General features: G+C 37.1%; 2 protein-coding genes across 3 annotated transcripts; both read right to left on the bottom strand.

Annotated features, from left to right (window-relative positions):
• Nucleotides 1-329: 329 nt before the first annotated feature.
• Nucleotides 330-10,278, bottom strand: SVIP (small VCP interacting protein). Its single transcript, XM_049649194.1, has 4 exons — nucleotides 10,106-10,278; nucleotides 8,004-8,054; nucleotides 7,175-7,288; nucleotides 330-2,813 (listed from the first exon to the last, which is right to left on the bottom strand). The coding sequence occupies exons 1-4, from the start codon at nucleotides 10,157-10,159 to the stop codon at nucleotides 2,799-2,801; spliced, it is 234 nt and encodes a 77-aa protein (XP_049505151.1). The 5' UTR covers nucleotides 10,160-10,278; the 3' UTR covers nucleotides 330-2,798.
• Nucleotides 10,279-16,812: 6,534 nt separating this feature from the next.
• CCDC179 (coiled-coil domain containing 179) lies at nucleotides 16,813-26,772 on the bottom strand. Of its 2 annotated transcripts, none has more exons than XM_049649182.1 (5): nucleotides 26,568-26,772; nucleotides 25,517-25,561; nucleotides 23,940-24,039; nucleotides 23,372-23,469; nucleotides 16,813-17,017 (listed from the first exon to the last, which is right to left on the bottom strand). In XM_049649182.1, the coding sequence occupies exons 1-5, from the start codon at nucleotides 26,609-26,611 to the stop codon at nucleotides 16,930-16,932; spliced, it is 375 nt and encodes a 124-aa protein (XP_049505139.1). In that variant the 5' UTR covers nucleotides 26,612-26,772; the 3' UTR covers nucleotides 16,813-16,929. The 2 variants fall into 2 exon arrangements, with proteins under 2 accessions (XP_049505139.1, XP_049505129.1); XM_049649172.1 differs by lacking the exon at nucleotides 26,568-26,772 and adding an exon at nucleotides 26,334-26,481 and having other exon boundaries at nucleotides 23,940-24,044.
• Between the last annotated feature and the right edge of the window lie 101 nt (nucleotides 26,773-26,873).

Below are 26,873 nucleotides of genomic sequence, written 5' to 3'. Positions count from 1 at the left end.
AGATTTACAAGTCGGACTGTTGGAAAAAAAACCTCAAAGCTTATGTCAATTCTCCTGGGGTACAAAGGATGACAGCTAGAACTCTTACATTATTGTATTTCTCTAAGGCAACAGGAGACTATTATCATTTCTCCTTTAGAGTATAGAAAAAGAAACATGCCTATCTGTAAATTCAGGGATTGTATGAACATACCAAATAGCCTTTAGCTCTGTTGTTCTCATTCATGCCAGAGATAAGAGCGTCATGGTTTCCCTAACCATTCACCCAAGTTCTAATTATTCAATACTCTGTGAAGATACAATTTTGTTAAAGAGATGGCCAAACTCAATTTTTATATAGGAAAAATGTATATTTATGTCCCCATAAGGCAATACAGAATTTATAACAAACTATGTATGTGAAAACTATTAATTACATTCCAAATACAATTGGTGGAACCACAGTATCACATATAGATGTTTTAAAAAACATGCAGCATGTTAACAAAGGGGCTATATGATAATATACAACTTTTTGTTACCAGTCATATTGTCTGATGATTAAAATTAAGAAGCAGTGGTTTTAGCATTTTACATCTTAATATGATAGTTATATAAAAGTATTTCACTGTTTCAGTTATATTTTAGTCATTTGTTGGAGGGTTTGGGTGACATATTAAGCATTACCATGTTTTCCTATTTGAATTATGATTTATGGGAAATTGGCTCCAAGTTAAGTTTTCATCAGGAACTGATTCATAACTTGATGAGAGAGAGGTTGGATATATATGTGCTTTTTTTTTTTTTTTTTTTTTTTTTTTTTAGTAGTCACTGGTTTCCTATCAGGCATCTAGTCTCCTCTTTTCCCTTCCCCTTCCTAAAACTATTCTTAACATTTGAGTATCACCCCTTAGCCCATGCAACCCATATCTTTTTGCAGAAAGCTGATTATACCCATGGAAGCAAGCCATGCATGATTGGCTGGAGCAGGATATCCCATTGTTCCCAGAAAGCAATACACCAGCATATCATTCATGGTTCAACAGTAAATACACATGGTCTCTGGATATAAACTCTATTAGAAATAGGGCATTATCCCCTGGATGTAAACCTTTGTTTACACCAACTCAAGTTGTAATTCTTAAGACGTAGTACAGATAAAATTGTTCTTTCTATATTAAAGCAGAAGGAAGGATTTACACAATTCAAGGTTAGTACACTCTGGCTTTATATCTATTCACCTACTGATGATGTTTTTCTTCCTTTCTGCCTTGGAGAAATTAATCATGTTCATAAAGTCAAAAATTTTATTTCTAAAATAAAATTCAATGATTTCACTATCCTTTATCAACAAAAATACCACTGACCTTCTAAAGGATGAAGAAAAACTGAGCCTGTCTAAATAGATGTCTTGCCTGGATATTCATAAACTATTTTATGCCATAATAGAAAAAATAATTTTTCCAATGAAGAGTCAAGAGACCTATAATATAGTTCAAACTCTAAAATTATCATATATGATATAGTGCTATGTAATACAGGTCTTGTGGGAGGGATGAGCACAATGATGGCTCAGTTTTCTTTTTGTAAATCAAATAAGCTGGTCTAATTTATAGTCTCCATTGGCACTTAACTGTCTTACAAATTCTAATTTAGGGCTCAGATTGTGGCCTTGTCATCCAAAAGAGTTAGCAACCAAATTAAAAGATATAGGAATTCTCCTATTTTAGCTTATTATATACTAAAAAGGAAAATTCAAAAAACAAAAATGCTATAATGTTACTAATGCTCATGTTACTAATGAACAAAAACTAGAAAAGTTTATGACTATGCATCACATAGAGTTACCTCATAGTATGTTTATGTTTAAAGTAGACCTTTTAAATACAGTACCTACATGTTTCTATTTCATACATTCACATTTGCCTTGGCAATTTCGCATGTATATAAATCTTGAGATCATTCTTTAATAAATACAAAAGAATAAAAACACCTATGAAATTTGGACAAATCTATTATCACTCAGTATAGCCCATCAGATTCTTAGTTTAACTCATTCAGTTACTACAAATATCTTTAGAGCTGAGTCTGACATCGTGTAATAGATCACTGCCCTCTGATGGTACTATTAATATATAATTTTAAATTCAGCAAGCAAAAAAACACTTTTATTGCAATGTAAAACCCTACATGTTAATTTTATAAGCCACAGAAATAGAAAATAAATTAGGAGAAATTCAACAGTTTCTACAAATTTTCATTACTCATTGGTAAGATACAAAAATTTACAGTGTCCCTTCATATAAGCCCTTCAAATGATTTTTCAACATTTTCCCTGATGATCAGTTTCAAGGCACAAAGTCCATAATTTTAAGCAAAAGCCTTCATAGATAATGAAATAAAAACAGATACAAGGCTAAGCAGAAAAATATAGACTGCTAGGTCATCATATAAAGGAGAGAAAATACAATGGCAAACTTTAATGTCTGAGGTGTATGCAGACTTTTTGCATGCGACATATATATATATTCACTATTTAGGTCCATGTTTTAATTACTAAAAAACGCCAAATCACCCACTACCTGCACAAGAGCAAATGTAAGAAAATAAGTATTTGATGAAGGGTCTGGCCATTTTCTAAGTTTGAACATCAAAAACAGTTTCGGTCTATCAATACTGGAAAAGCACTGACTGCATTTAATGGCACTACAATTACAATAAATTATTTTATTTATTCAAAGAGAAGACATTAGGCTGCGGACGTCCACTTGATTGCAGATATTAGTTACTGGCAGTAGACTTTTCTACTCACGTTACGCTTATGAAACTGTCCACTAGAAAAGATAAAAACACATGGAGACAAGTAAATTTTATTTAAAGTTAATGTAAAAATATCCTAGTGAACAAAAATAGAAGTATGGGCTATACAAATGTGAAGTGATTTCTGTGCATAGCAGTGATTAGTATAATTTTACATGATGGTCAACTTCTGAAATAAGACAAACGATTGTTTAAAGACATAAAGAAGTAAAACAAAATACCTGGGCAGATTAACGGGTAGCTAAATCCCAAATAACCAATAATTAGCTCAGGAAAACCAAAAGAAAATACCACAAAATAAAAACAATGAAACCGTAAAATAAAAATACAGGAATTCTTGTTTGAGGCAGGGAGCCACAGAATGGCAGAAATTGTTAAGTAATGGTTTGGCAAAGTCTTTTTCTTGCTTGACTTGAGAAACTTGGTTGTTCTGTTCAATCAAGTCTACTACATCTGCAGGAGTAAATTCTGAAAAAGTCACTGGGATAGTACCAGGTACTTACCAGTCTCTTCAGTAGTGGTTTTCATGTACATCCAAGCAATATTATTGGGTGTTACATATTTTTTTTAAATCTGTATTTCAGTTTTGAAAATTAAGGGTTAATCCAAGTAAATTTGCTTTCATTTTAGGACTTCTTAGAGATTTGGAACATTGTGCACTTTTGAATCTCTAAGAAAGGGATTCAGAATACAATATCGTGTCCAGGAATTTAAAATATTTTATTTTTTACCACGGGACTCTATTTCCCACAATATATCTTTGAAGATTAGTGTTAAAAAGACCAGAGCAGTGATTCTCAATCTGGTTTGTCGCATTAGGCTACCTCGAGGAGCTTAAGAAAGTCCTGATGACTAAACTCCACTCTCAGAGATTCTGATTAGCATGAGGTGGGAGCCAAGGGTCAGCCTTTTTTGAAAGCTCCTCATGAGATTCTAACATGTAGCCAGGGTTCCGAGCCACTGCATTAGAGGTCTGCCACTACTCCTGTACTGTCATATCCTGTACTGATATTAGTTTGTACCATGTCATCATCACACTGAGCTCTTAAAATAAAGCTCCCTTGCCACTCTAGAAGAGAGTGGGGGGGGGTCCTCAAAAAATTAAATCATTTACGTGATCCAGTAATTCCACTATTGGGTATTTACCCAAAGAAAATGAAAACACTAATTTGAAAAGATACATGCACCAGTATGTTTATTGCAACATTATTTACAATAACCAAGTTAGGGAAGCAGTCCAAGTATCCATTGATAGATAAAGAATATGTGGTGTATGTATACACACACACACACACACACACACACGCACACACAAATATCACTTAGCCATAAAAAAGATGAGATCTTGCCATTTGCAACAACATGGATGGACCTAGAGGGTTTTATGCTGAGTGAAATAAGTCAGACAGAGAAAGACAAATACCATATGATTTCACTTATATGTAAAAACAGACAAAACAAATTTTAAAAAGCACAAACAGGGTCATAAATACAGAGAACAAACTGATGGTTGCTAGTGGGGAGGAGGGTGGGAGGATGGTCAAAATGGGTTAAGGAGAGTGGGAGATACAGGCTCTCAGTTATGGAATGAGTAAGTCAGAGGGAAAAAAGGTACAGCATAGAAAATACAGTCAAGGGTATTGCAATAGGGTTGTACGGTAACAGATGGTGGTTCTAGTGAGCGTTGCATAATGTATAGACTTGTGGAATCGCTATGCTCTACACTTGAAACTAAACTAATGTAAAATTATGTGACAATGAAAAGAAATTAAAAAGAAAAAAAAATGAGGTTGCCTTCCCAGAAGATAGTGAGCATTGCCAATGCCAATCATACCGGGAAGAGGCAGCGCTGGTCAGGAGATGAATATGTGGAGTACATGAAGACAGAGAGAGGCCATGTTTTCCTCATACTGTGAAGTCTGGTGAGGAAAAATCTAGCTACACAGTAGAGGCCACACCAGGCCAGCCTGCAGAACAGGCCTGGCAGCAGCCTTTAAAGGACCTTAGGCCAACGGGTTTGAAGATTAAAGTTACTCTCTGCCTTCTGTTTCCCCTTCTATTAGCATTGAATCTCTAAAAACTTATTTTGAACTTCACTGTATGCTCTCAATGATCTACGCGGGTGGTGGAGGGGAAAGGAGCATGTCTCTTAAAGCTAGTGTGTCAATGGTAGAAGTGATTAGGAATATTCCAAGGGAAAATGACCCAGAGTACAGCAGGAGTGGTTTATCATAATGAGCCACTGTCCACCTTGATGGCCTTGAGGGTGATTTTTATTAATGGAACCAGAGAGCTTTCTTGTAAGAACAGTACACAAAGAAAAACAGGCAAAAAATTTAAAATTGGGATGATTTTAATTCTGAACACTGCTGAAGGGACCAAAAGCAGTACATGGCCTAATTTATTTCTAAAGTATAGGCTTCAGGCTAGGCTTCAGATTTAATTAAGAACGCTACTTTCTTTCTTAGAGTTTAAAATCTGATGTTAAATTTATTAGATTAGAATATGTCAAATAAATACCTTCTTAACTCTGACTATATATAAAGTATCTTTTTCTTATAACATTATATGTGATTTTGATTGTCACTCAATACCCCCATTTCTTCTATTATGAAACACTGAAATTCAGCATAATTTCTGGTCACACACTTTAATTTTCACAATTTTTGTTATTGTTTTTGAGAAACTTCTATGAAATAAACCTGGTGGCATACACCTATATCTCAGTAGAGTAATGAACGCAAACATCTATGCTTCTGATAAATATCCTGACTTTGTATCAACCAACTGTTTCACTTTCCAGAAGATTTATTCTCTTCTATTGTGCAGGTATATAAAAAACATAAGCACAACAGTCACAGCTATTTACCTTAAGACTGAAACCGATTATTCTATACACTGTTAAAAGTTGATAAAATTATATTTTCTTTTACTTTCATTGACTAAACAAAACTAAATGAATTAATATACAATGGTAAAATACACACAGATAAATCATACTTCTGCATGATATTCCTAAGCCAGAAGCACCTCTTTTCAGGATGCTTCTAAACTGCCTGCCCCACAGGATAGGAGGATATATACATGTATGTATTTATATACAGTTTTAAGAGCTCCCCCAAAAAAGTCAGTGCTATTGTAATAACATTGTATGGTGACAGATGGTATCTACACTTGTGATGAGCACAGCAAAATGTATAGAGATGTTGAATCGCTATGTTGTACACCTGAAACTAATATAACACTATATTAACTAGACTTAAAAAAATTAAAAATCAAAAAAACTGAATTGCAAAGACAGTAAATCAGCTAAATAAGTGCTAATAAATCATTGACAAGTTAGATATAAATGACTGAAATTCAGGACATTGTCCTTGTCACAAAAACACTTACTTGAAAAATTTATTTCCTTTAAAAATGGACCAAAGAATAAAATCTTTTTTTTTTAAATTTTTTAAAATATTTATTTATTTTTGAGAGACAGAGTGAGACAAAGTGAGACTTGGGGGGGGGGAGGCAGAGAGAGAGGGAGACACAGGTTTGGAAACAGGCTCCAGGCTCTGAGCTGTCAGCACAGAGCCTGACACGGGGCTCGAACCCACACACTGTGAGATCATGACCTGAGCTGAAGTCGGACGCTCAACCGACTGAGCCACCCAGGCACCCCAAGAATAAAATCTTAGTATCTGAACAATATTTTCTTGTGCTTTAACATGTAAAATAAAACCTTTCTAGAAAACCTTTATAGAAAACTGTAAAGATCCTCAAGTTCAGGGTCCTGTTTAACTTGTCCATCATTGTATTTCCATGTCAAGAGCTGCAATTGCTACGTTGGGAGGTGGGAGGTGTGTATGTCACACTCACCCCGTATAGTCTATTGTCCAAACTGACATTTACTGAACTATGATAATGAGTGACCATGAAAAGCTCAAAATCCTCAAATCACTCAGTGAAAAAAATGTAGGTTATTTAAAAAAAAAAAAAGGAATCTATAGTGTAATCCAATTCAATTAAGATTGATGTACAAATGGAGATTAGAAATGAGGTCTGTCAAAATGACACTGAATTGGGGTGAATTTTATGTTCTTCTTTATACTCTTCCATATTAAGTTTCCTATATATTGTTATTAATCATATAAATACAAAATATTAAAATACAGTGCTAAGGTAATCAGGAAAAACAATCTATTTTCATTTTTGGAAATGCTGGAATGTCCACATAAATTGGCACTTCTTCCAATCTATTTATTTATGCTTTTAAATTAATTTAAAATTTTCTGATAATCCATTTCAAGAAGAAACTATTGAATAGATTGCTACTGACATTTTTTAACATTCCAAATAAATTAAACTGTAAGTAAATTTTAATACTTACCCTAAGTCCACCTTCTGGTGGGGGCCCAGATGTAGCAATTTGTTTTTCTATTTTTTCCTTTTTCTTTCTCTTTTCTTCCACAGACCGAACATCCAAAATGCCCCGAGATGCAGCCTTTAGAAAATGTATTAAATGGTTTAGAAGAACAACAAAAATTAGTATCCAGTATCCAAAAGGTATTTGTTTGTTGCTTTTTAGGTTTTTCTTTGGAAGAGAGTTTTATTTGTGGTAACAAAGAATTAGACTACTTCTATAGAAGCTTTGCATAAAGCATCATTTCTTCACTGGGTATTTTTTCCCTAAACTTAACTTGACATCTGTCAGTGCTTTATAAAGTATGGTCACTTTATCCCAAAGAAGAAGGTTTTATTAAAGGGGCATCTCACATTACAGAAGACATCTGTACAGTAATTTTCATGCATTAAATGATGTAAATGCATTAATGTATGTTATAGAAATACAGAAATAATTTAAAAAATGATTATACATAAATTTATAGGATATCAAACACAATTTTCATTACAGAATACTAGTAATAAACATCTATTGAGAATAAAGAACACAATTATCTATGTGGGCAGAATTTTATTAAAAAAATTTTTTTTTACTATTTATTTTTTGAGAGACAGAGCATGAGCAGGGGAGGGGCAGGGAGAGAGGGAGACACAGAATCCAGAGCAGGCTCCAAGCTCTCAGGTGTCAGCACAGAATCCAATGCAGGGCTTGAACTCACAAACCGTTAGATCAAGACCTGAACCGAACTCATATGCTTAACTGACTGAGCCACCCCAGCACCCCTATGTGGGCAGAATTTTATTTCTACTCTTACCTCCTTCTGTCTTCTCTCTGCAGCCTCTGCAAGCTTTGCTCTTTTCTCTTCCTAAAGAAATTGTGTGTAAAAATATGTTGTAAAATAAAACCAAACATCATGGATAATTTATATATTATAAACCAATATATATAAAACCAATTTACAAAAATATTTAGTACTCGTTCAAAATGTCCCACTAAGACTGCCACTATTTACAATATTTATGAAATACTTAACTTCCTGAAATTCATTCTCCAAACCCATATACCCCCATATAAGCACATAAGACACATATACGTAACATGTATTATAAACGCATATATATTATATATATTCAGGTTGTGCTATAAAATAATATATTTGCTTTTTTTTTTTAAGGCTTACAAGCTAGTCAGTATAATAATAAAACAAATGGCATTTAATAAGACAAGAAAGGAAACATGTGGTTTGAAGTAGGTGGTATTTTCAGGAAACAGTCATGAATGAAGTGGGCTAATCTTATTGTGTAGGACATGAAGCCCTGAAGGAAATTTTAAAGAGGTACTGCTCCATGTTGGGACACACTGAACATTACTTTTTATATCATGTATTACTATTACTAATTATAAATTATAAATTCATTAAATATATAAGACAGTAAGCAGCACTCCCTTGGCAGCTGTGTTAATAATTTCTTTGTTTACCCTACCACAATACATATATTCATTCATTCACTGGACAAATACTTACTGAGCAACCATCATCCCCCAGGAACTTTTCTAGGTGCTGAGGATGCAGTGGTAAAAAAACCTGACAAATGTTTCCAATCACATGGAACTTACATTCCAGTGAAGGCACACAGTTAAATATAATCAAGTCTGTTTAACATGTCTGTTAAATAGTTGTGCTTTGAGAAAACACAAAGAAGAGTATGGTGATTAAGAAATGGAAGTGTGGGTGGGTGGTATAGTGGGAGATCTATTTCACTTTGGGAGGTCCTGGAGAAACCCCAAAGATAAAGTGACATTCCAGTAGTGAACCATGTGTTTATCTGTGGGGATAGCGGGGAGGGCTTAACAAATGCTGGCATATTGCTATTTTACCAACAGCCAAATAAACAAAATTCACAACATTTAAAAGCAACACTAGCAAGAAAGACAAGGTAAATTTTCCCATATCAACTTCCAGATCATTTTCAGTACCTATAATCAAATGGCTGAAGAGTTAATGTACTTCCCCAAACACCTTACTTCCTTCAACGAATTTTTAGGTAGAAGAAGAGAGTAATTTAGGTTTTCTATTATCAACAACCTGTAAGGACTATTAATGTAAAGATACTGTTATAAATAGAAAGCTACAAAAGGTATAAATGACTTGTACCACAAACCACTTAAATACGAATTTCAGCTAAAGAATGAATAATTTCTAGTATATGTCCCAAATATTGCATGAGATACACCTATTCTTAAAATATATTTTTTTTGATCTACAAATTCAAATTTAACTGGGCCTTCTGTATTTCTATTTACTAGATGTGGCAAAGTTACAAACTCTACATTCCGTACTACGTAAAACCCTTATTGTTTAAAAAGAAGAAATTAATAAAGAGATAAAATGGTAATGGGAAATAGCTGATTATTACAATATCCAACAGAGCACAGGAGTGTAAGAGATTTTATTAAGCACCTTCTTTATACAGTTGGTACAGACACAAGAAAACGCACATCGCCTAGATTAAGAACTTCAGTTGCACCCTGACTTCATCCACCGCATCGCCAAGAATGGCCCACACACCGCACCGTCTGCGTACGCCTGCGTCCTTAAGAACTCCCAATTTCCCCCAAGTCTGCGAAAGGTAAACAGACTCCGGAGCCGCCTTTGGGCAATTTTTTGTAACGGAAGTGGAGAGACCGACACGGAGGCGGCGGCTGTGGTCCCGCGGCCAGACCCAAGGTCCCTCGGAGCGTGTCCACACGTCTTCGCCAGCAGAAACCACCGGCGAGCTGTCCGGTCCGCGCCTCCGCGCCCAACGGCCAGCCCGGGAGCCCCCAGCTCGCGGCCTCCGACGCGCACCTCCGGAGAACAGGTGCGCGCGGCGCGGGTCGGCGGACATGGGAACCCGGGGACGCGGCCTTACTCACCAGGTCCGGCGAGGGAGGCGCGGACTCCCCCGGACAGGGAAAACACATCCCCATGGGGAGAGCGGCTAGGGGGTCCCTCTCTGGGCCCGCCCAGACCTGACAGAGCGAACTGCGCGGTCAGATCCGCTTCCCAGGTTCGCGGCGCTCGCCCCGCCCCCACCCCTGCCCGGCGCCTCGGCTCCGCCCCGCCCCTCTGCGGCAACGCCCCGCCCCACCCCTCCTCCGCTACAACGCCCCCCCACCCCCCACCGCCTGTCACTCCACCACCCCGCCTCTCCCTACCGCCCTCTAGAGGCAATTCCCCACCGCGCTCAGCACAGCTCCTCCTGGCGAGTGCCAGGGTGGCAGGCAAGCAGGCAAGGCCTCCACGCCAGGAAAAGCTTGCTGAGTTTGGGCAGCTAGAGGGAGAGAGAAAAATAGAAAAACTACCTTTTCTTTACTCACTTGTCAATGGACAGATTAAGTTGTTTCCATACGTTGCTATTGTGAGTACTACTGCAATGAACATGGGGTTACAGATTCCTCTTCCAGACGATGCTTTGGTTTCTGTAGTCTATAGATCCAAAAGTGGGATTCCTGTATCATATATATGGTAGTTTTAATTTTAATTTCCAAAGAATTTCCATCATGTTTTCCTTGGTTACTCTACCGGTTGACAATCCCAGCAACAGCATACAAGGGTTCCCTTTTCTCCATATCCTTGCTAGCAATTATAACTTGTCTTTTTGGAAATAGATATAGTAGCAGCTGTGAGTTCATACCTCATTGTGGTTTTAATTTGCATTTCCCTGATAATTAGTGAGTTGAGCACCATTTCATGGACCTGTTGGCCATTTGTATGTTGTGGGGAAAATGTCCTTTTAGGTTCTTTGACCTTTTTTTAATTGGGTCATTTGCTTTTTGCTGTTGAGTTGGACTTAACTTGTGTATTTTAGACACTAACTCATTATCAGATATGTAATTTGCAAATATTTCCCCCATTCCATAGCTTGCCTTTTCATTTTGTTTGTAGTTTCCTTTGCTGTGCAGAAGGCTTTTTAGTTTGATGTAGTTACACTTATTTTTGCTTTTGTTGCCCTTGCTTTTGGTGTCAAATTTAAAATATCACCAAGAGCAAAGTCAGGGAGCTTACTGCTTATGTTTTTTATTTTAAGGAGTTTTATGGTTTCAGGTCTTATGTTCAAGTCTTTAATCCATTTTGACTTCATATTTGTGTGCGGTATTAAAAAGTCCATTTTTGTTCTTTTGCATGTAGTTGTGCAGTTTTCCAAACACCATTTATTAAAGACTATCCTTGGGGTGCCTAGTTGGCTCAGTCAGTTGAATGGCCGACTCTTGATTTCTGCTCGGGTCATGATCCCAGGTTTCTTGGACTGAGTCCCACATGGGGCTCTGAGCTGTGTGTGGAGCCTGCTTGAGATCCATTCTCTCTCTTGCCTTGAGCTCCTCTCCCCCGCCCTGCCATGCTCTCTTTCTCTCTGAAAGAAGAAAAAAAAAAGTTTAAAGAGACTATCCTTTATATGTTATTGTGTCCTTTGTTAAAAATTAACTGATAGTATGTATGTGGGTTTATTTTGGGGCTTTCTATTCTGCTCCCTTGATCTTTACATCTATTTTTATGATAAACCATGCTGTTTTGATTGCAATAGCTTTGTAATATAGTTTGAAATCAGGAAATATGATGACTCTAGCCTTGTTCTTTCTCAAGATTGCTTTGACAATTCAGGTTCTTTGTGGTTTCATTCAAATTTTTAAGATTTTTTTTCTATTTCTGTGAAAAATGACATTGGAATTTTGATAGGGATTGCAGTGGATCTGTAGATTGCTTTTGGTAGAATGGACATGTTAACAGTATTAATTCTGATTTATGAACATGGGATATTCTCCCATTTATGTCTGCAGTAAACACTGCTTTCTCTCCCTATAGGTTAACTATATTTTCTAGAGTTCCAGATAAATGGAATACCATATGTGCTTTAACTTCTTTCCATTCAGATAAAGTTTTTAAAGCTCATCAATGTTATGTGTGTGTAAGTTCCTTCAATAATATTCCAGTGTTGTAGACATATCTTTTTCATTTCATTTCATGTCATTTCATTTCATTTCATTTCATTTCATTTCATTTCATTTCATTTCATTCCATTCCATTTATATCCAGTTTAGTTAACATACAGTGTAATAGTTTCAAGTGTACCATGAAGTGATTCAACAATTCTGTACATTACTCAGTGCTCATCAAGGTAAGTAGATATACCACATTTTAACAATCAGTTTTCCTATCCATGGACTTAATGGGCTATGTACATTTTGAGGCTGTCATGAACAAAGCTCTATAAATATTCCTGTGCAATTCCTTGTGTGAACATGTTTATTTCTCTTTAGTGAACATGTGGGTGGGATAACTGGGTCATATTTCACATGTATGAAAAACTGTTAGGAATTTTACAGTGCTTGTTCCATTTACGTTCATAGCAATGGTATAAGAAAATACCAGTTGTTTCTTATCCTAGCCAAAGTTGGTACAGTCAGCTTTTAAAATTTTACCAATTCAAATACCACTAAGTGGTATTAGTTTGCATTTCTCACCTTTTCATGTACAACTTGGCCATTTGTGTATTTTTTAGAAATAGTTCAAATCTTTTGTCCGTATTATGGTATGTTTATATTCTGTAATTTAATTGTAAAGGTTTTTTGTTTTTTTAATTTTCTGGTCAAAGAACATATTCTTTATCACTTCAATCCTATGAAATCCACTAAGAGTTACTTTATGGCCCAGCAGATGGTCTATTTTAGTGTTCTGTGGTGTACTTGAAAGAATATGTGTTCTGTTTATGTTTGTGGAATATTCTATGAATATCAGTAAGATTATTGGCTGGTAGTGTGATTTAAGTCTTCTATGTCTTTGCTGATTTTCTATTTGTCACATCATTTGCCTAAGTGACGAATGTTTCTATTTCAGTTATAATTGTGGATTTGTCTATTCTTTGAATTCTTCCAGTTTTTGCTTAATATATTTTGATGCTCTGATATTGGGTGCATATGTTTATGATGATTATATCTTTGTGTGAACGTTTTATCATTATAAAATGTTCATCTATGCACTGATAATATTATTTGTTCTGACAACCAATTTATGTTAATATAGTCATTCGAGTTTTCTTAAGATTTTTGTTTTCATTGTATATGTTTAATTTTTAAAATTATTAATATTTATATACACAGTGTGTTTCTAATAGTTTGTAGTTGTTCTTGCATTTTAAAAACTCAGATTGACAATCTCTGTCTATTGGAAGAAAATTCTCCATGGGTCTTTCATGTATCTGTTTTCTAAGCAAAGATTTTAATATAATTTGTTCTAGACTAACTTTTCAAGGATGTTTGTATAGTAAGCAAACTTGGAAGATATAGTCTCCTGTAGAGCAGATTTGTTTACTTTCCGATATAATAGAGATGATGTCTCCCTCCAGAACAAAAGTTGGATAGATTTGCTAGTAACTCTTTATATAAGATTGGGGTTACTTTAGCTGTGACACAAACCTGCTGTGTGCACAGCATTCACCTGGGCATACCTCTTACCAAGGGAAACCAATGTAAGCATGTACTTGAGGTAACAAAGTCCTTTGTTTTCTGCCAACATCTTTGAAGGTATGACAGTCTGACCTCTTATCTTATGAAAATAAAGTCTCAAATCCTTCACAGTTCTTGCTACTTTCTTTTAGTTGGAATGCTTAGACCATTTACATTTAATGTAGCTAATAATCAATTTGGGATTGATAATCTTGCCATTTGTTTTCTTTATTTTCAAATCTGATCTTTTTTTCTTTTTTGCTTATTTTTCTATCTTCTTTGGATGGATTTTCAGCATTCCATTTTTATCTTCACTAATGGCTATATGTCTTTGTGTGTGTGTAGTTTCTCTAGTATTTACAATACATTTCCTTAACACATCTGAGTCTCCCTTCAAACAATGTACTTATTTTATGTAAAATATAAGAAGCTTTCATTGAATTGTACTTCCATTAATCCTCTCCCACCCTTTGTTATTGTCATACATCTTATCCCTGCATGTTATTAATATCACAATACATTAATTTTGCTTAAAACAATTATTTTTTAATTAAAAATTAGAATAAATTTCTCTTATGCTTACTCATGTATGTATCATTCCCAGAGCTCTTCATTGTTTTGTGAAGATCCAAAAATTTATCTGATATAATTTTTCTTCTACCAAAAAGAACTGTCTCCTGCATCTGTGGGTAATAATTTTTTTTTTTTTTTGGCTCTTCTTTTCTGGAGAAAATATTCTGTACTTTTGCTTTCAGTTTTAAAGGATATTTTTGTTCCATATAAAACTTGAAGTTGACTTTTTTTTTTTTCCTTTAAAGATGTCCTTCTGATTTACCTGGTTTCTAATTAGGTTTGTGGTTTTCTTAAACTTGTTTCTCCATATTTAATGTGCCCCAGTCCCACCTGATGCTTTCCTTTCCCTTTTCAATGCTTTTCAGCAGTTTGATTATATCAGGTAATTTGGTAATTCTTGGTTTTTATCTTACTTGGTTTTTATGAAACTTTTTGGGTCCATGAAATTCATTTTCATCAAATTTGGAAACTTTTTGGGAATTTTTTCACTTCCATCATCCCGCATTCAGACCTTCCCAGTTATTCATATGTTAGACCACTTGAAATTGTCTCAAAGTTCAACAAGGAGCTAATCATTTTCCTAGTTTTTTTTTTTTTTCCTTTACTTCAGTTTGAACTATGCTATTGCTATATCTGCTATATCTTCAATTTCAGTGACTTCTTTTTTACATCTAATATACTGTTAATATCACTCAGTGAATTTTAAAATTTCAGATATTTCTCAGTTATAAAAGTTCTATTTAGTTCTTTATAATATCTTTCATTTGGAGCGCCTGGGTGGGTCAGTCATTTGGGCATCTGACTTTGGCTTGGGTCATGATCTCACCATTTGTGAGTTCAAGCCCCGTGTTGGGCTCCATGCTGAGAGCTTGGAGCCTGGAGTCTGCTTCAGATTCTGTGTCTCCCTCTGTCTCTGCTCTTCCCCTGCTTGTGCTATGTCTTTCTCTCAATAAAATAAAATAAAATAGTAAAATATAATATAATATGATACCTTTCATTTCATTCTTGTTATATTCATGTTTTTCTTTAAATTGCTGAGCACAGCCAACATATTTATAATAGATGTTTAATTCTTCTAATTCTGTCATCTCTTTTCATTTTGTGTCTGTTTCCAATGGCCTGATTTCCTTTTGATTATGTGTTACAATTTCCTGTTTCTTGGCATGCCTAGAAATTTTGATTGGATAATAGACATTGGACACTGATAGTAGACAGAGAGTAAACAGGTATGACCTTTTTGAGTTTCACCGTATGCATATGCAGTTTAGCATTCAACAAAGACTCAATACAAGCCATTGCAGATCTACAAAGTACTTTGAGTAGTTCCTTACTTTCTGGAATTTGGCCCTACAACTTCCAGTTACCCCAAGATTCCTGAATTCTTATCTTTGTTCCTCAGAGTTCATCTTTACCTCAGGAAAACTACTGTGCTCTGCTTATGGTCCTCTTCTCTGCATCAAGATCTGGAACACTTCTCCAGGCAGTAAATGGGATTCATTTTGTTTCCGCTCTCTTAGAGATCACAGCCCTTTTTGACTTTTGCCTAATTTCTGAAATTTTGTTTTTAGTATTTTGTCCTGTTTTCTAGTTGTTACTGTGAAAGCATAATTCCGATAACTTCCTTTAACCCAGAATAAGAATCCCCTGTACTTTATTTATTTATTTTTTAAAATGTTTATTTATTTTTGAGAGAGAGAGACACACACACACACATGGAATCTGAAGCAAGCTCCAGACTCTGAGCTGTCAGCACAGAGCCCGATGTAGGGCTGGAACCTTTGAACTGCGAGATCATGACCTGAGCCGAGGTCGGATGCTCAACTGACTGAGCCACCCAGGTGACCCATCCCTGTACTTTACTTTAAATTTTATTTTGGAAACTACAAATCAGTTATCAAATATAATGTTTTTATTAATTCAGCAGTCAGTACTTTGTTTATAAAATAATTGTGGTAATTCTATTTGCATGTTAGAAATTACTTATGGAATTAAGACAGCATTTTACAAAGATAGATGTGATTATTATTTATACATAAAAGTAAAATTTAATTCAGTATTTAAATTTTACCTTAAATGAAAATTTTAATCACATGATAGCTCACTTGCAGTATGGAGATATAGTATAGGCTTTAGTTATATTAAAACTCTTTCTGGGGAGTCTGAGTGGCTCAGTCAGTTAAGCATCCAACTCTTGATTTCAGCTCAGGTCATGATCTCACAGTTCATGGGTTCAGGCCCCACATTGGGATCTGCCCTTGCAGTGTGGAGTCTGGTTGGGAGCCTCTCTCTCCTCTCTCTACCCCTTCTCTACTCTCTCTTTCTCAAAATAAATAAACTTAGGGACTGTGTAAAGATTTTAAACATTTTATTTAAACACAAGTCGTTATAAATATACAGCAGAGAAAATATCTTTTCCCCCTTTGTTAAAGCATAATTCTATATCTTTAGATAGGTGATATATTTCCATGCAAAAATTTAAACAGGAGTATATAATTTTTAAGGACCTGTATATTTTATTATTCGTTGAAAAAGCAGAAAATCCCAAATTTACCACAGGAAAAAAAAGGTGATAATGAATTATGGTATTTAATAAAATTCTAGACCCTGTGGTTTAGATGTTACATGGTTGCACTGCATTTATTTTGCTGAAATGACAGAGTATTGCCTTTATTTTTCAAATGAAGTCAAATTATGAGATGCCACTTGATGTTATAAATCTGCATGTTATGGTCTGGCATGATTTCTTCTGTACAGATTCCAGCTTTATGACCACTAGAAGAAATTAAAATACATAAAGAAAAATAGATTCAATTAAAATGTATACAAAGAAAATTTTATATAAAGCTATAAATTATTTGGGAAAGGCCTCGAGAGGGAGTATACTTTCTTATACAAAAAGAATTTTATAAAGAACTGGAAATGCTATTCTAAATTATAGCAATGTCACATTCAGATAATAACCAAATATGAAAGGCACTATTATCAAATAACTCATTACAGGGAATGAATATGATATAAAGATTTTTTTCCCCTATGAGTCAGGTAACAAACACTATAAGCAGGAAGAATTTGTAGAAATGAAAAATAACAGTTTGGAGGAAGGGTTAAAGTCGTTTCTAAACATAATGGCTATGATGGAGATGTTAAGCATAGGGGTTTTCTTTTTTCTTTTCCAGTCTTATGGCTTGTGGTTGCGAAAGCATATTATAGGTATCTGTTGAGAGTGTTTTAAGTCTTGAAATGACTTAAAGTGAACACCAGGGACAAATAAGTGAAAATAGAAACAGTTCATATACCAGTATTGGCAGGAATTTAACCATCAAATACTATTTCAGGATTATTTTAATATCCATGATTATGATTAGTAATGATATAATTAAGAGACAATTTTGTTATAGAGACTTTAGACAGACAAAAACCAAAACAAAAACACCTTTCAAACTTTTTACATCTAGGTGCTCTAGCCTTATCAGGCATATCCTCTGTTCGCCTGGGCACACCCCATATGTTGAAAATACTTACCTGTATGGACTCAGGTTTTTATTTTCATCCCAAACCATTTAAGTTGTACAAATACTGTTGTTATATATTTTCCTGAAGCCAAAGGTCAATTTAAGAATAAAGAAAAAGAGGAGAGGGTATTAGTAGGGATGCTGTTGATAACCCGGCAATTTGCAGAAGATGTAAGAGAAGAAGTGCAAGGATCAGTACAGTTGAATGCCGTGTTACCCTGTGTGGTCTGGTTTGCGTGCTTATCGTCATTACAGCTTTGCAACAAGATTGGTTAGACAAATTGAGAGTAAACATTTACGTTCACTTGAAACAATTTGAAAATGCTGTGACATTTTGACCATGTGTTACAAAATGATCACGTGTCCACAATGATTTGGAAATTAGACGAAACCAAACCAAATCAGACAAAATTGGGCCTGACCACATTGGAGAAGCACTGAGAGTTCAAGCCTTAATATGATACAGTAAACCTCTTGGTCAACATATAGAAGAAACACTAGAACAGGGTTTTCACAGTACCTCCCTGCTATTATTACCCTGGGGGGAGTGGGGAGAGGCCCTTTAGCCTAGGATGTACTTTGGGGCTTTGAGGCCCCTGATGTTCTTTCTTCGTAGAAGGGTGCATTTTCTCTCTCACAGGATATAAGAGCTCTCACGACTACCTAATACTGCCAAAGGAAAATATCTAGATTCTTTGAAGACAATTCCAGAATCCTTGTAGTAAGGAGAATAAGTACTAGATTGAACTCAGGCTTCTCATATGTCATACATTTTATATTCTATATTTTCATTTACTTGGAGACATTTTAGTTGTCTCTGAAAGCTCAAGTAAGTTGGTTGGATAATTGATATAGAACAATCTTTTAGATGCTTCTATAAAAAAAAATCTGTCAGCTCAAGGAAAAAAAAAAGGAGTTTTTTAATGGAGAAATCCTAAACGGTGTGTTGTTGAGTGGCAAGTCACAAGGAGAGAAGATTCCTGGCAGGAGATACCTGAACTGGCAATGAGGTTGGAAAAATTAACCAAACTAATGTGTGTCCATAAATTAAAAGTTAAAAGGCTCAGAAGTAGTGGCAATTGCCATACCCTCTAGAAAGGTGGTTGCAAGAGTCACTGCTGCCTTCTCCCTCATATCCCTTATTATTATACTTTCCCAAGGCATAACTGTACCGATGTAAAATACGTTGTGCGAGCATATTTCAATGCATATCTAAGAGGCCATGATTATGTGGCGGTATTACAAACACTAGCCTATCAGCAAGGAAAGAGCTGTGTGGATATTTAAGACAGTGCAGTAACTCTGTAAGGTTGAGGATCCTGGATTTGTAGGTGGCAATCGAAAGCTCCTTTGACTATGCAAAGACAAATCAAGGGGTGGGGGATGCTGAAGGGTTAAACTGTTACTAATAATTTGTAGTTAGTCCAAAACTAAAGAGGAGGGTGAATTTTAGAACGAAGACCATCACAGCCTGAAAAAGGAAGGCACTTTCCTCCACACTAATGGAGTCTTGATTCTCTTCAGAGCAGCAAAGAAGCCAGTTGAATTTTTCACCACTCTAAACATACTTGCAGCTAGGGGTGGCCAGTGACTCCATTTGGACAAAAGAAATATAAGTGGGGGTTTCCAGACTGACGTGTAAAAGAACTTGGAAATCATCAGTCCCATCCTCATTAGAAAAAAGTTGAACCAACTGAAAATCAACAACTCTTCTACATCCATCAGAGAATTGAGGTCATGGGACACACTGCTGTCCTGGAACCTGGAGAGACCAATGATGCTCCTGGAGCCAACACTGTCCCAATAGGAACACTCAAACTTTAATGGACGAATTGCTGCACCTCAGTATGGATAAGCTTCAAAGTTAAAAACTCAGGGTGGGGGGCCAGTCTTAGGGAGGCCCCCATATTTCCTTGAGTTTTACCTCCAGGAGCCCCACCAGGTCTTACTGTGATAATCAGGGGAAAACCTCCTTTCGCATCCAGCAGTAGGAGGGGAAAAGCAACTATTTTGAAATTCTCCAGGGCTCTCTCTTCTCCTTAATAGGGCCCTCAAGGGAAACTATTTTATCAGAACCTAAACAAGTTGGGCTTTATTAAACCCTCACTGACCTGGGGAAGGGGAATAGCTGAATCCAGACTCTTCTACATGGCAGAGAGAAATACCCAACTCCAGTTCCCTATAGACTCCCTGTTTCACTTAAGGGTAAATGTAGCTCAATAGTTCTAAGGGCACAGACTCACTAAAAGCCTGAGACCTAATCATAGGCCATAATAGGCTTCTCTTTCCCCCACAGTTTACCACCACATTAGTAAGGCTCCTATACAGTATCAGAAAAGTCCAACGTATGCTGCAAGCCTCAGTTCCTGCTTAGAAAGAGTCTCCAGGGGAACTCAAATACAAGAGGAGGCACAAAAATAAGGACACCAGAGTAAATTTTCACCTCTGACACTACAGGTACAGCAAACAGAAAACATAGCCTAAATCCTAGCCAGATAAACACAAAATCTCACACTAAAGGTTTGTCTATCTCAGTTTCTAACTTACTCAGTGTATCATGTCTGGCCCTTAACAACAACAACAAAATATAAGACATGCTAAAAAGTAAAAACAAAAACAAACAAAAAACAGCCTGAAGAGATAAAGCAAGCATCAGATCCAGACTCAGATATGGTAGAGATTTTGGAATGATCAGGTTGGGAATTTAAAATAATTATGACCAGGGGTGCCTGAGTGGCTCAGTTAAGCATCCAACTCTTGATTTCAGCTTAAGTCATGATCTCACAGTTCATGTGAGCCCACATCGGGCTCTGTAACAGCGTAGCCTGCTTGGGATTCTCTGTCCCTCCCCTTCTCTCTTCCCCTCCTCCACTTGCTGTCTCTCAAAAATAAACATTAAAAAGAATTTAAAAATGAAATAAAAATGATCAATACACTAAGGACTCTACTGGCAAAATGGACAAGATGCAAAAACAGATGAGTAATGTCAGGAAAAAAAAAGATAATTCTAAGAGAGAATTAAAAGCAAATGCTATAAATCTAAAACATTGGCATACATTAAGAATGCCATTGATGGGCTCTCATCAGTAGACTGACACAGTAGAGAAAAGAATTGGAGCTTGACACTATGTCAAAAAAACCTATCCAAACTAAAAAGAAAAAAGAAAAAAGGATGAGAGGGAAAAAAAGGGAATAGAATACCTAAGAACTGTGGGACAATTAAAAACTATAAAAACAAATTAAATCCAACAATATATATAAGTTTTAATATTTTATTGAAGATTTGTGTATCTGTGCTTTGAGAGACAGTAGTCTGTCATTTCTTTTCTTATAATGTCTTTGGTTTAGGTATTAGAGTAAGTAATGCTGGCCTCACATAATAAGTGAGGAAGTTTTCTCTGTGCTTCTATTTTCTGCAAGAGATTGTAGAGAACTCGTGTAATTTCCCTTTTAAATGTCTGGTAGAGTTCACCAGGGAACCTATCTGGGCCTGGTGCTTTCTATTTTAGAATTTAGTAATTTAATTTTATTGATAAAATTTATTATAGTTGACTCAACTGCTGGTATGAGCTTTTTGTCCTCTGTCCTATAATTTTTTCTCTTGGAATGTAGACACTGTGTCTACCATTGTGGAAGCCTTTTTGAGACCATGAGAATAAAAATCATATGAGAAGTTTGAAGGATCATAAAGACAGAGGGAACCTGGGACTTCTTTGGTGATTTTTGGAGCCAACATGTCAGTTGTAGACTGCCTAGGTCAGGAGTTCTTCTTTGGAGACAACATATACTCTTATATGATTAAACCACTGAAGTTGAGTTTCTGTTATAAAGAGCTAAAGTTAGCAATTCCTATTTTACATAATTATTCATTAGTTGTGCTTATAAAATATTTTCTTTCAAAAAGAAAACCAACAGGAAAAAAATCATAATTATTGGAAATAAAATTTTTCCCAAATTTTTCTGTAATAAAATATAATATAATCCTAATCCTGGAGATTGCCTGAATAAGGCCAGGGCTCACTACTAAGTTGGAAGAGGAATGTATGAGGAAAATGGGGATTTTCACCCTGAAAAAAACCATAAATATGAAGGAAGGTAACAGTTGTCTTCAAGTATCTGAAGGGCTTTAAAATGGAGGGCAATTGGATTCATGTCTGGGTACAAGAAATATAATTAATACTACATGTAAAAGGCTCATGGAGGCATTATGACATGTTATGTGGAAGCACTTTTGAATTCTTGTCAACAATAGGGGCTCAGTCAGTTAAGCATCCAACTCTTGATTTCAGCTCAGATCATGATCTTGTGAGTTTGCGCTCCACACCAGGCTCCACGCTGACAGTGTGGAGCCTACTTGGAATTCTCTCTCTCTCCCTCTCTGTCTGCCCCTCCCATGCTCTCTCTCTTTCTCAAAATAAGTAAAATAAACTTAAAAAAAAACTAAAAAAATATATAAATAAGTAAATAAGTAAATAAGTAAGTGAGTAAATAAATAAGTAAATCCACATCAAATATATGCAAAAATGGAATAAGCTGTAATTGGTGTAGATTGTTCTGATGTTGCAAGTGATCAAGCCTAGGCTGAATAACTATTTGGCAGGAGTTTTTGTAATTTATTTTCTAAATAATACAATCCAAAAGATTTAAGTAATGATTTGGGGAAGTCAAGGTCATATATGGTAAAGCAAAAACTGAAAACCAGAGTGATGTGGTATATAAGATTTTAGTCTTTTCAGTAAACCCCATCATCTCCAGGAAACAATCTGCAAAGGAGATTTAAATAGGCTCTCTACTTCTCTCCATTGGACAGAGAGCCACTTCTTTTTGTGAAGTGCCAGCTAGGTCCCTGAGATATAATGGTGAAGGTTAAAATAAATGTATTTGGACATAATGGGTTCCTGGTCATCAGCGCTGCTTTTAACTCTGAAAAACCAGATGTCATCACCATCTATTACTGTTTCATTGATCTCAACTACATGTTCTACATGTTCCAGTATGATGATTCTACCCTGGCAAATGCAATGGCACAGTCAAGGCTGAGAACTGAAATGTGTTATTGATGGAAAGCCCATCTCCATCTTGCAGGAGCAAGATCCCACCAACATCAAATGGGGTGATGCTTTTGCTGAATATGTTGTGGAGTTCACTGGTGTCTTCACTACCATGGAGAAGGCTGGGGCGTGCTTGAAGGGTGGAGACAAGAAGGTCATCATATCTGTCTCTTCTACTAATGCCTCCATGTTTATGATGGGTGTGAACCATGAGAAGTATGACAACTCCTTCAAGGTTATTGGCAATGCCTCCTGCATCACCAGCTGCTGGGCCCCTTGGGCCAATGTCATCCATGACAACTTTCATGTCATGGAGGGACTTAGGACCACAGTGCATGCCATAACTGCCATCCAAAAGACCTTGGACCTCTGGGAAGCTGTGACATGATGGCTGAGGAGCTTCTATTGGCATCACCAAGACTGTGTGCAAGGTCATCCTTGAGCTGAATGGGAAGCTCACTGGCATGATCCATGTCCACACCCCCAGTGTGTCAGTCATGAATCTGATCTTCCTGGGGAAAGCTGTCAAATATGATGACATCAAGAAGGTGGGCTACACTGACCTGGTTGTCTCCTGCAACTTTAATAGTGACAGCCACTCTTCCACCTTTGATGCTGGGGCTGGCATTGCTCTCAGGGACCACTTTGTCAAGCTCATTTCCTGGTACAACAATGAATTCAGCTACAGCATCTGGGTGGTAGGCCTTATGGTCCACATGTCCTCCAAAGAATGAGAACCCCCAGACCCAGGGAGAGGACAAGAGGAAGAGAGAAGCCCTCAGCTGCCGGGGAGTCCTTGCCCCAACTCATCCGCCAACACACTGAAAATCTCCTGGGCTGAAATCCATCGTAGAGCCCCTGAAGAAGGAGAGGGGCTTAAAGAGCCCTACCTTGTCATGTACCATCAATAAAGTACACTTTACCCAGCCAGAGAGAGAGAGAGAGAGAGATTTAAATAATAGATGAGAATTTGATTAGAGGAGTTTTAAGGTGACTTCCCAGACTACTATTACACATTTCTCAAAGGAAAAGGGAAACCCAAAATTTAGAGTACTGCATAAATTAAAAATAAGGATGTGTTTTGCATTTAAGGAGCTGTTGATTTCAGTGAAGTCTCTATGTTGTACTTACTAGGAGTCCTGGTTCTGGAATAGGTGCAGGTCTTGTAAACCGTTTACTAAGTTTCCTCTTCTGTTTCCTTAGGTTTTGCATATTCTCAATACGTTTATCTCTGAACTTTTGGAAAATTAAAAGGAAGGAAAACAAATAATACTTTTTATAACAAAAAGTTAACATGCTGATTGTATATTTTTAATGTCAGTAAAAAATATAAATACAACCAGTACATAGCTATGTAAAAGTAGGAAAAAAATCCTTTTTCAAATGTGTGGTTCCTAGATGAAGAAAACACCCTAGAGCATCCCTAGAGTTTTCAAATGAGCCTGTTTCATCTCTCTCTCTCTCTTTCTCTCTCTTTTTTAAAGTTTATTTATTTTGAGAGGAAGAATGGAGGAGGGGCAGAGAGAGAAAGAGAGCGAGAGCGAGAGAGAGAGAGAGAGAGAGAGAATCCCAAGCAGGCCTTGCTCTGTCAGCATGGAGCCTCACGTGGAGCTCTCTCTCACAAACTGTGAGATCATGACCTGAACTGAAATCAAGAGTCGAGTGCTCACCGACTGAGTCACCCAGGGGCCCGAGACTATTTACTCTCGATTCCCATTTCACCAACTATGGGACCCCAGACTCATATATATATATGTGTGTGTGTGTGTGTGTGTGTGTGTGTGTGTGTGTGTGTGTGTTTTATTTTGAAGTGATATTCATTTGGGGCATGGGGCTGGTTCAGTCAGGTTGGTTCAGTCAGTTGGGTTAAGTGCCCAACTCTTAGGATTCTCTCTCACCCTCTCTCTCTGCTTCTGTCTGTCTCTCTCTTTCTCTCAAAACAAACAAACAAAAAAAACTTAAAAACAATAAAATGAAAATAATGTCATTAAAACCCCCAAAGGAATTTCCTTTATAGAAATAAGAAAACAAAATTTATGCACATTCTTTAGTTACTTTAAACACTGCATATGCCAAGCAGAAATTTTTATGTTCCCATTTTATGCCATCTTTAAGTAACAGAGACCTTAAGGGATCAAACTAGAACACTTTGAAGATGAGGAAGAGTATTAGGATGCAGAGTACATGCATAATAAAAATTTTATCCACTTCCAGTGGGAGTGCAATTGGTATAATTGCTTTGAAAACTACGCGGTATTACTTTATAACAATGAAAAATTGTCTTGTCCTATTATCCAGCCATTCTATTCCTATTATGTTAAAAAAACCAAGAATACAAAGCATTTAGGTTATTCTCATGAAGACTCATCCTAATAGTAGTCACAGTCCCGTGAAAGATAACACAGAAGTATCTAGCTAGTAAAAGTTCTATCATATTAGAGACCCCTGCACGTAAAAGAACAAGATAAAGTCACAATCTTGAAGTACCCAGAATTATTTATTTTTTTATTTTTCAGAGTGACAGCATGAGTGGGGAAGGCACAGAGGGAGAGGGAGACAGAGGATCTGAAGCGGGCTCTGCACTGACAGCAGTGAGCCTGCTGTGGGGCTCGAGCTCAGGAACCATGAGACCATGACCTGAGCTGAAGCTGGACACTCAACAAACCGAGCCACCCAAATGTCCCCAGAGTTATTTATTTAAACATTACCTGCCGTGCGGTGACATCTGAAGGGCGTGGCTGTCTTGGCCCTTCCTATATAATATGTAAAATTAAAACCATAAAAATCATGAGCAAACAACTATTCAGTTATTATAATGGGAAGCCTATGCTACTGTTTTTTATTTATGTAATATATGCTTATTATCTCAATTTGCAAAAGGCAGGATCAGAATAAGAACATGAAGGTGAAAATCAGAGTGGAAGATGGCAATAATATCACGAGAAAAAAGAGTCAGCTCTGAATCATATTACAAAGACCACGTAGCATACTGAGATTTATCATGGAAGGAAAGACAGGTATGAGCAATCAGAAAATTATGTTTCTGCTGGTCCTCAGGATGATTAAGGAACCCCAGCAAGTAGTATGGTTTTCTGAGACACAGGGAGCTTGGCTTTACTTTCTGGGGTTCCCACACCTTCCACTAATTTCTAAATTGTGCTTTAAATACCTTCCGCTCCCCTCATTTTGCTCCAGTTGTTTAGCCCAAAGACCCAAAAGCAATCTCCTCCCCATCTGAATATTGAGAAACGTATTCTGCCCCACCCCCACTTCTGTAAGCCCCATCCCACCTCCGGGACAAACGACTGAGGGTGCCTGGTTTCTAGTGGGCACAAAGGGAGGTTTTTCCTCCTTCAGGAACCGGCTCAGGATCTAGCCTGTCTACCTCACCCGGGATTCTCAGCCCCCCAGCACCAAAGCGCCCACACTGGCCGTAATCGCCAGTGATCAGTAATCTCAAGTGTCCCAGGCACATGGCCCGGGAAAGGGGCAGACAAGTTGGGTTTGGGGTCTTGGAGAACTCACGGGGTTCACTTGGATGGCTTCGTCCCCCCTACAGCACAGACACATGCTGCAGAGCCTTGGAGCATCCCCTGCTCGGCAAAAGTCCCTGGTCCTGACCAGGACCAAGTCACTGAGGGGTACACCACGCGACACCCCGGAGCCCCGCCCGGCCGCCTCACAATTCTCTTTGTCCTCCCCTGCGGCCCCCTCCCCCCACCCCCAGTGCCACTGTGGGATCAGGGCTGCTGGGTTTACCACAATTGCCTGTTCTGCCAGTACTCTTGCTCAGACAAGCACATGATACAATAAACAGAGTTTAGTCCTCAACTCTGCCCTCTTTCTGTGGACCTCTAACTTAGTTCCATGGTCCTTCACTTCAGCCTGTCATCGGGTTCTCAGTTCCATCTCCTGGTTGTTTTTCCGTCATGACTTCCAGTTGGGTCTATCCAGCTATCTGCCTCATCCCTGTCAATCACCGGGCTAAAGAGGGGGAAATTTGAGAATTGTCACAATTGCCTAGACATCATCTCCAACTTAAACTGGGTCTTCACCACTGCTTCC

This window comes from Panthera uncia, chromosome D1 (genome assembly GCF_023721935.1).
Source record: "Panthera uncia isolate 11264 chromosome D1, Puncia_PCG_1.0, whole genome shotgun sequence".
Classification (NCBI taxonomy): Eukaryota; Metazoa; Chordata; class Mammalia; order Carnivora; family Felidae; genus Panthera; species Panthera uncia.
Note: the sequence above shows the minus strand (reverse complement) of the source record. Positions and strands in the feature narration are given on the sequence as shown.

Bases quoted from the DNA above. Each gene is read 5' to 3' on its own strand.
- SVIP (XM_049649194.1), bottom strand. From the start codon at position 10,159: ATGGGGATGTGTTTTCCCTGTCCGGGGGAGTCCGCGCCTCCCTCGCCG. The intron at 8,055-10,105 runs GTGAGTAAGGCC...CAATTTCTTTAG, and splicing joins CGCCTCCCTCGCCGGACCTG to GAAGAGAAAAGAGCAAAGCT. The intron at 7,289-8,003 runs GTAAGAGTAGAA...CATTTTCTAAAG, and splicing joins CAGAGAGAAGACAGAAGGAG to GCTGCATCTCGGGGCATTTT.
- CCDC179 (XM_049649172.1), bottom strand. From the start codon at position 26,378: ATGTGTCTGTGCTGTAGGGGGGACGAAGCCATCCAAGTGAACCCC. The intron at 25,562-26,333 runs GTGAGTTCTCCA...CATATTATATAG, and splicing joins AAGCCATCCAAGTGAACCCC to GAAGGGCCAAGACAGCCACG. The intron at 17,018-23,371 runs GTCAGTGTAGCC...AATTTCTTCTAG, and splicing joins AAGTTGCAGGAGACAACCAG to TGGTCATAAAGCTGGAATCT.